The sequence below is a fragment of the Eubalaena glacialis genome, chromosome 8 (assembly GCF_028564815.1).
Source record: "Eubalaena glacialis isolate mEubGla1 chromosome 8, mEubGla1.1.hap2.+ XY, whole genome shotgun sequence".
In the NCBI taxonomy this organism is placed as follows: Eukaryota; Metazoa; Chordata; class Mammalia; order Artiodactyla; family Balaenidae; genus Eubalaena; species Eubalaena glacialis.
In genome coordinates, this window is record NC_083723.1 from 21,546,413 (window position 1) to 21,556,509 (window position 10,097).

The 10,097-nt window shown below is 41.3% G+C and overlaps 1 protein-coding gene across 1 annotated transcript in view; it reads right to left on the minus strand.

The window, feature by feature from the left end:
• GSAP (gamma-secretase activating protein) overlaps positions 1–7,642 on the minus strand; it is an 85,671-nt gene extending 78,029 nt beyond the window's left edge. The window contains exon 1 of the mRNA XM_061197640.1: positions 7,503–7,642. Coding sequence (XP_061053623.1) covers positions 7,503–7,611 — 109 coding nt within the window. The 5' untranslated portion in view covers positions 7,612–7,642. The remainder of the gene's footprint in view (positions 1–7,502) is intronic.
• Positions 7,643–10,097: the final 2,455 nt, after the last annotated feature.

Genomic DNA, 10,097 nt, shown 5'->3' on the forward strand with positions numbered 1-10,097 from the left:
AACACATGATATATGCTTATTCCATTAAATCAATGGTTCTCAATGCTGGTTGTGTTAGAATCATCAGGGGAGATTTTAAAAGAACATGGATGCCCAAGCCCTGCCCCAAATATCCTAATTTTTTTGAGCTGGTGAGGGGCCTACTCTCTGGTGTGTGTATTTTTAAGTTTCCCTTGTTATTCTAATGTGCAGCCAGGGCTGGGAGCCACTGAACTACATATTTATAAATAATATACATTAAACAATATTCATTAGATAGCATAACTAGGACCTGCTTATAATGTAACCAGAGTAGAAAGAAATAATAAAAATAATGCCTTCATGGGTCTGTTAGGGAGTAAGAATTGCAGTCTTAAATAATCCGGCAGTTAAGTGCATGGTTCTCATCTGAAGGATATTTGCATTTGATAAATTTAGCAATGTTGGTAAGCCAGAGACCAGTGTCTCAACCACACACTATAAACCCATCAGCCCTTCCTCTCCGGATTAGTTGCTCATGTTTTAGACACACCCTTTTAAAAGACTTATTCAATAACCTCTTTGCTTATTCATTCTGACTCTTCTTCTACTAGTTCAACACTGGAAAGTCCAGAGGAGGAAGTTTAGCAACTTCAAATGAGGAAACGTGGTTTAATTTTACAGTTCAGTGAAATCAGAGTTCATGAAGGAAAAATGTAGCATTCTGATAAATACTTGCATAAGTAAACCTACTAAAAAAACGGAGAGTACCTAGATATTAAAGGTGTTGGTGAGTCACAGCTCATGTAAAATTAAAGCTGGTTTGCCACCCCAGTGTCCACTGAAGCACTATTTAAAATAGCCAGGTCATGGAAGCAACCTAAATGCCCACTGACAGATGAATGGATAAAGAAGATGTGGTATATATATATACAATGGACTATTACTCAGCCATAAAAAGGAACAAAATTGGGTCATTTGTAGAGATATGGATGGACCTAGAGGCTGTCATAGAGAGTGAAGTAAGTCAGAAAGAAAAAAATAAATATATATTAACGCATATATGTGGAATCTAGAAAAATGGTACAGATGAACCAGTTCACAAGGCAGAAATAGAGACACAGATGTAGAGAACAAACGTATGGACACCAAGGGGGGAAAGCAGCAGTGGGGGTGGGGAGCTGGTGGTGGGATGAACTGGGAGATTGGGATTGACATATATACACTAATATGTATAAAATAGATAACTAATAAGAACCTGCTGTATTAAAAAAATAAAATAAAAATTTTTAAAAACCACATAAATATTTTCATTTATAGTTTCTATCTTTGATGTCATGCACAGAATTGTCTTTCCTACCCTGAGATTATATAAATGTTTGGTATATATTTTTCTACAATTTTTGTGTTTTTATTTTTTTAATTATATATTTGATCCAACTAAAATTTATTTATGTATTTATACTCATACGTATACAGTATAACATTTGTCATTATACTTTGTTTACAAATGGTTACCCAGTTGTTCAAATGCCATTTATTGAATTATCTGTTTTTTCTGAAATGCCACATTTATAATGTAGTAAACCCCTACGTATATTTCTGAACTACCTATTCCTGTTCCATTGACCTGTCTACATATTATTAAGTCAATGCCACGTTGCTTTGATTACAGCTTTATAATGCTTTTTAATATTTGGTGGTCAAGTCCTCTGTGATTACTCTTCTTTCATGGCTATTCTCATCCTTTTATCTTTTCAAATAAACTTTAGGGTAAATTTGTAAAAAAAAAAAAGCTTGTTTGCCAGATAAGTCTCATCCACTTCAATGTATTCTTTGCCAAACACGAGTGATTTCACTTTAAAAGAAGATGTCTGTCAAATATGTAAATTTGGTTTCCAACTGCTATGAGACAAAAATCAAATAAAAGTATTCCTTTTCTTTCCATTGACTATGGGGGTGGGGGGAGTCTCACAGCCTTATACAAAAATTTGAACTAGTTCCTAAAACAGAGATCAAGGAGTGCTAAGATATAATTATCCTATGACATTTCTATTCTGTAAATAATTCACATAAATCCTCCTGCTCAACAAGACCAGATATTATAATTTCTAAACATATGAAGTAAACATTATTATACGATTTATATTTCATATTCTGAATAAAATGAGAAAAATCAAGGATGGGGTGATTAGTTAAGCAATAAAGAGAGAAGAGAATTAGAAAAGGAGACTAGGAAGGTAGGGGAAGGAAAAGTGAAAAGGAAGGACAGTGGCAAGAGAAGAGTGAAACAATAAACAAAAACAATGTGACTAAGCCAATCCTCTGGCCCCCAAATCTGTCTGGGGGTATCTAGGAGGCAACAATAAAAGCATTACTCTTGAGTCAGTTAACTGGTAAAATATATCACTTCCCTGGAAATAATGAATAACTACAATATTTGAAAGATTAATCAATCTGGAACATTAATAAATTCTAATAAATTCATAAATCTAATACTAATTGAAGCAGACAAGGAGATACAGGCAAGAAAACCTACATTATTTCTGGTCTTAAATACACGTGACATTTAAACCTTAGAAAATTTACACACCGGAGAATTTTTCTTAGTTTCCTGAAGATATGATACATCCCAAGAGGGGATTAAGCATTAGATAGAAAAATTAATATATAAAATCTATTATATTGCTACATACCAGTAATAGTTAGAACCTATAATGTTTTTAAATGTGCTATTTATGAGAGCAACAAAAAATAATAACAACCCATGAATAAATGTGGCAAAAACCTTCATGGAGAAAATTCTAAGACTTGTTAAGAATCATAAAGGGGCTCTAAATAAACAAAATCTATACTTTGTTCATAGTTGGGAAGATTTAATATTGTAAAGATGCCAATTCTCCCCAAGCTGATCTACAGATTCAATGCAACTCAAATCAAAAATCCAACAGACTTTTTGGTGAAATCTAACTGGCTGATTCCAAAATATATATGTAAGAACAAGGAGCATAGAATAGCCAAGATGATCCTGAAGACGACTGATGTGAGAAGACTTACTCTACCAGTTATCAAGACTTAACAGAAAGATAGTTACTAAGATGTCTTCATCTAACATTGGCCAATGGAACAAAATTAAAAGCCCAGAAAAGGAGACTCACACACATATGGAAACTCGATGTTTGAAGGAAGTGGTTTTGCTTTGAGTGAGAAAAGGTAGGGCTATTTGGTTAGTGACACCAGAACTACTAGCTATTAACACAGAAAAACAATGCAATTTACAAAAGAATATTTTAACACCTGTAAGCTATAAATAATAACAAAACAAAATCATGTAACCACCACCCAGCTTAAAAATAGCAAATATCAGGACTACTTTTGAAGGTTCTAGTGTCCCCCTATTTGATTCCTACATCATATTACAAAAATAAATTCCAGATGGATTAAAAAGATAACAAAATTCAAAGAAAAAAGCTTTAAAGCTTTTAGAAGTTAATATAAAAACGTCTTCGTGGCTTCTAAATTTCTTTAAAATATCCAAAAAGCACAAACCATAAAGGAAAAGACTCATAAATTAGACTACATTATAATCAAGAACTCTTGTTTATCAAAGGTAATCACAAACTGAAAAAACCAAGAGATTGAGGGAAGATATCTGCAACATATATGATGAACAAAGGACTAGAATCCACAATGAAGAATGCCTTAAAATCAATATTAAAAAAACCCACAATAGACAAATGGACAAAAGGATGAACCAACATCCCATAGAAGGGGAAACTCAAATAGCCAGTAAGTATATAGAGATGTTCAACCTCAAACCACAATGAAGTAACGTTTAGACCCACCAGTTTGACAAGAAATTTAAAATCTGGAAAAATCAAGAGCTTGTGAAGATACAGAGTACCAAAAACATTTCTATACCACAAATGGGGTAGTTAGTAAGTACAAGTACTTTAGAAAACAATTTGGCACTACCCAGGAAAAGTGAAGACGTGCATAGCCTGTGACTCAGCAACTCTACTGTCAGACATCCATCCTAGAGAAACATGTAAAGTGTGCTCCAGGTTAGTAAAAGCATAGACTGTAACAGCAAACCCCAGAAACCTCCCAAATGTCACTGTTGGGAAAAAGATAAGTTGGGTTCCCTAGGAAACATCCTGAGACAGTTTAGTATGCAGGGTATTTACTAGGGAGTGCTTACTAAAGTGGGATTAACACCTGTAGCAGGAAGGAGAAGGAAGCAGGACCAGGCTGGGGAAGAAGTCAAGTTATAATGAAGGCCCAGTGGCCTCAGGTGACCTTGGGGTCCTCCATCGGGGAAGCTCTAGAACTGAAATGAATTGTCAGAGTTGTCCCATGTGAGTCAAAATGCCCAGGCCTTTATACCCCACCTCACCCTCTCATTAAAGAAGGCCATACCTAAACTAAAGGGGCATAAAGTTGGGTGACGCAACCCTCTGCTGAGGCCATCCCTGAAGGGGCTGACAGCTGAGGGCTATCTGCTGCCCACACTTACAGCACCTGGGACAAGCCCTTTCTTGATAGGAAGATCTAAACACTGCATCTCCATGTCCACCATAGTGTTGTATAGTCACACAGATGGAATACTATACAGCAGTGAAAATTAATGACCTACAGCAGTCAACATGGATAAATCTTACACTACTGAGAAGAAAAAAAATGAAAAGAATACATACAGCATTCTTTCATTTACTTAAAGTTCACAAACAAGCAAAATGAAATGATATTTTGCTTAGGGAGATATACATATGGGTTAAAACTACAAATAGGATCAAAGAAATGTTAAAATATAAACGTTTAAATGGTTGTAGGTAACAACTTACAGATGAGGGATACAGAGAGAGACAGGATCAAATAGGGACACAAAGAGCCTACACAAGTCTTGATATTGTTTTATTTTTAAGGTGGGTACACAGTTTTGCTTTTTTTAAATTATTTATAGCTTAGATGTGTTAAAAATATTCTTTTGTATAACTGTTTTAATTTTTTAAAGAACAAATATTTTCTTCCTTTATTTCAGGAGAAATAATTTTCCCAAAGTTCAACCTAGAACAAGAAACACATGCAGTAACCAAATCTGGTCTCCTTACTTCTTAACCCCTTTTTGACTAAAATGCTATCATATGTGCACTGAATTTCTGTCCTGGCTGACTTAGCCCAGCTCTGTGGCTATTTTGCCAGAAATATGTCATACATCAGGAGTACTACTTAACACCACTAAGAAATCTTCAATTGTATTTGTTGATGTAAAAATATTAAGGCTTCAAATTTAGAGAGCAAGTGTGCAGAGAGGAGACTTTACAATGGTATAATTATTCATAATTTACATTTGAAAAGCCGAGACTTTGAAAGGAAAATAATTTGCACAAATGTGTGGAGTAATAGCTGTGCTAGAAATAAAATAGAATCCCACATTCCCCTGCCAGTGCTACAAATTACAGCAGCAGAATAATTAACTTGTGGTTTTTTTGAGCTACCACCCACTGGTGATTTTCAGAAATAACAATTTCTTTTAGTATAATAGGGCTAATATCTTGCCAAGGTGCTCTGCAGGAGCAAAATACTACCAATATCAGAAAAACCTGGTATTTCTAGGAAGTTTAGTTTCTGAGGACCCAGGGGTATCTGCTGTTTGGTGAGATGTCAACACACAAGTTTATATGTCTTCACAGATGAGTGAAAGACACAAGGAAGCCAAAATCTAACTGGCTCACACACAGCTTTTCAATCACAACACACATTACTGAAACATAAGACTGTGGCATTTCACACTTCATCTAACTTCTCATTTTCAGACACCTGCCACTTAGCTATATAAGGTGGAGGTCCAGAGGAAGGACCACTTTGTGGTGGAAAGCATAAACCTTCAAAAGCTCTTTAGACATTCAGGAGACTTTTTAAAAATTTCCCCCAAAAGTGAAGCTTTACTAATAATGACACTAGTCGTTTGTCAAACTCACTAGTCAAACTGGAGCCTTGAGCTAGACAAACATGACTCCCTATTTGGAACCAACAACCAACATGCCAAGACAAGGAACCCTACAAATATTCTGCTAAAGCCATAGGATAGAGAACTTTCTCCAGCGATAAGGGGAAAGGAGTTGTAGATACGGGTAATTTGATGGACCTCTCCAAAAAATGCCCTCCAGCAAGTCTAAGTGTTTAAGGAAAACCAGAGGGGGAAAAAAAGAGGTAAACACACAGAAGTGGCTAGCTCCTGTGCACAACTGGGATCCAGGGTATCATTTCTTTGAACCTGAACCTAAGCCCTGAAGATGCAACATCATTTACAGCAAACGTTTCTTCTTAAAAAACAACCTGGGAAATCACAGAGTTCCCCTTCTTTAAAGTTTTGATTGATCAATGCTGGAAAGGCTTGAAAGTCACTTTCCACTCCCTTATCAAAATCAAAACAAAGGATTTTTGAGACAGATGAAAACCAAAGCCTCAACTGCCCAGAATGTATTCCAATTCACCCTGAGGAAGTTGGGCAGGACACCCGGGGATCACTTGGTCTCACGCCTCTTGCTGGCCGGCACAGGTGGTCTCTGGGTTGCTGGTGACGGGCTTGATGCTTTGGAAAACAGTGGGCTCTCAGTTCATTGCTCACAGCCTGAAAGCAGACCCCTACCCTCTTGCACTTCACATCTAAAGTGGCATGTCCCCTAAATCACGGATACTGTTCACCCAGAAACACGTCTCACAAACGTGGGGACAAACTGTGCAACTGTTAAGTATTTATACGGTGGTTTTCCTGGTGGTCATGATTCATCTTGTCTTTCTCATAACGCGAGAACTTCCAGGAGCCTCTAGTCTTGGTAGAACCCCTACCCGGGTGATGAATCTTTTTAGGCAGGTGAGATATGAATAAAGCGTAGAGAACCACCCTCCCCCACTCCCTGCAGCCTTGTGCCGGAGGAGTTGCGCAGTCTGGGCAGCTGCTCCTCCACGCCCTGCTCTGATGAGATGATGCCGAGGGTACCACTAGTGTCCCAGCCTTCCTACTTAAGGTGACTTACTGTGGGCAACCCTTAAGCCAGAAGCTGGAGGACTCGCTAGAAGAAGCAGTGCCCACCTAGAGGGATGGGATAGGGAGGGTGGGAGGGGATATCGGTATATATGTACACGTAGAGCTGATTCACTGTTATACAGCAAAAACTAACACACCATTGTAAAGCAATTATACTCCAATAAAGATGTTAAAAAAAAAAACAGGCAGTGCAACTTCGCCACCGAGACCTTGCCCACCTTGCCCCGGGGGCTGTCCCTCCGCCCTTCACCCAGTGGCCCCGGGTGAGGGTGGCAAAGCCCAGACTCCAAAGAGGGGAAGGTCACCCCTTCAGCACCAACCTTCACAGGTTGGCAGGGGGCACAGGCTGCGCGTCTGGCCGGTGCCCACCAACAACCCCGGCCCAGCCCGGGAACCACCTAGGTATGAATGACTCCGACTCCCCCGCCTCCGCTGCCCCTACCTGCCCCCTCCATCCACCCCCCCACCCCGCCCCGACGCACGCCTACAGCACCTGGGCCGCCGCCTCCGGCCCCAGCGGCCACTAACGCCGCCCGCTGTGCCCGCAGCCACGGGAGCACGTCCTTCCCGAGATCGAAGTCGGAGACCAGACGGAGGGCCATTGCCCTGACGCGGCCACCGGGCAGCTCTGGGGCCCTGCGCCGCGGGCATTCCCGGCCCTCAGCGCGCCACCGCGCCCCGCGCCCGCCCCTCCTTCCTCTACCCCGCCCGCCGCTTTCGGTTCCGCCGCCGCCGAGCGGGAGAAGCCCCAGCACCGCCTCCTCCCGGCCCGGCCCGCGCCGCGCACGTGAGCCTCGAGCTGCGCGCGCTGGGCCGGCGGGGGGATGGGGGAGGGGGAGCGACGAGGGCGCGGGGGACCAGACCCAGCCCGGCCGCGAACCCTCGGCTTGCACCCTCGCGGCGGAGGAAAGAGAGGGAGGGAGGATTTGTTTTTTAAAGAGGCGTGGAGATGTTGCTGGACCAATGGTTTCCAAATTATGCTGCATATGACATGTGGGCGATAGGCGTTTTGGGTTTTTTTGTTTGTTTGTTTGTTAATCCCCAGGTGAGTCCACTGTGCAGCAAAGTTTAGAAACCAGTTGGCTAGAGAGAGGTATTACTAGCTGGGTCACCTGAGAAGGTTCAAGGTCATCACCGGGGCAGAAGCAGGCGGTGGCTTGGGCCAATTCAACCCAATTTCAGGGTGGTGGTATTTTATTAGTAGTACTTAAGTAGAAAGTAGCAGCGAGGTGTATGTGAGATGATTCTATTTTAACAGAGATTCGGAGACACCGGAAAGGGTCAATCAGCTCAACACAAACAGGTCTTCTGCCTATTTACGGGGCTCCCTACACTGGCTGCAACGAAGCTGAATTGTTTTTTTGTTTGTTTTTTTTTGTTTTTAATCAGTCATCAATTTTATACACATCACTGTATACATGTCAATCCCAATCGCCCAATTCCGAAGCTGAATTGTTGAAGATTTCCTCTGCACTTAGTCTTTTAAAAGTGCTCTCCTTCCAGGGGCATCTGTGGTGTGGGGCACCGTCTCATCCCCATACCTATAAATAAGTCCAGTGTTTTCTTAATCTTGCCACTCAGGTTTCTTTTCGTTAGAGAGTGTACCGTCAGTATTGCTTGCTGTACCTTTGGCACTGCAGATCCAATCCATCCTGAACGTCAATGCCAAGTTATTACTCTCCCTAAAACAAAGCTGTCCTCATGGCCCTGTGCAGAAGACTTTGAGTAACAGCTGACTGCAGGATAAAGTGCCTATACTTTACCTGACCTTTACAGCCTTTTCACCTAGACCTTCGGCTGCAGGTTGGCCTGATTCCAGAACCCTCTGATTCCACCCACTTGCCTCCGAAAAAAATCACCAGACCCTTCCAATCTGGATCCACAAAGCTTTCTCACAGCTTCAGCCCCTAGCGACCTTCCTAACCCTGAACTTCTAGAGAGATGTTGCTAGTACACCTCTTTGACAATCAAATACTGCATGGAGCCGTGAATTGAATCTTGAGTCTTGCACACCCCTCTGCAGCAGCTAACAGAGCAGCCAGAAGGTGCTCCACTGTTACTGAAGAGTGAGTCAATACAGTATGGACTAAGGGGTGCTTTGTCACATGTTTCTCAAAGTGACGGTCTGAAAACTACCCTCTGTTTTACAATGCAGACTCCTAGGCTCTAGTCTAGACCTGGGCAAGGCACAGAAATGTGCATTTCAGCCCGAGCCTCAGGTGATTCTTAGGCTTGCTAAGATTTGAAAACTTCTCTAAACAAAGGTAAAAGGAACTCTTGATTTCGCCCTACAGACACGTTTCTCCAGCTGCGGTGGTGGATGATTTCGGGTAGCTCTCCACTACTCACCACCATATTCGTAGGAAAATTATCCTACCTGTAAAGTGCATGAAGCTTTAACAGAAATGCTTACTGAGGCTGCTGATATTGCTAGTGCAAAGAAGGGTGGCCACTGAAATAATGGGGAGATACTACAACGAATGTTTCATACCAAATGGAGCTGGTTGCCTTTGTCATACAGAAACGTCTTCACTTTCCTATTTTAAAAATTAAGTGGCTTCCCTGGTGGCGCAGTGGTTGAGAATCTGCCTGCCAATGCAGGGGACACGGGTTCGAGCCCTGGTCTGGGAAGATCCCACAGGCTGCGGAGCAACTGGACCCATGAGCCACAATTACTGAGCCTGCGTGTCTGGAGCCTGTGCTCTGCAACAAGAGAGGCCGCGATAATGAGAGGCCCACATACCGCGATGAAGAGTGGCCCCCACTTGCCGCAACTAGAGAAAGCCCTCGCACAGAAACGAAGACCCAACACAGCCATAAAAATAAATAAATAAATAAACCCAAAGTTAAAAAAAAAAAAAAAAATTAAGTAAGTTTCTGTTGATTTTTTCCTCAGTTAACCTCTATTTTGACCAAGCGAGACTGATTTTATAGTCTTCATCAAGCAGTAATTATATAAAAATTCCCTTCAAAATAAATTTAAGTAAAAAAGAACATAGAGAAGGTGAGAAATAATAACTAAGATACCAGAAAGACATGGCCAAAGCCATGAAGGTAGTATATGAATGGCTGAGCTTTGGAGATAATT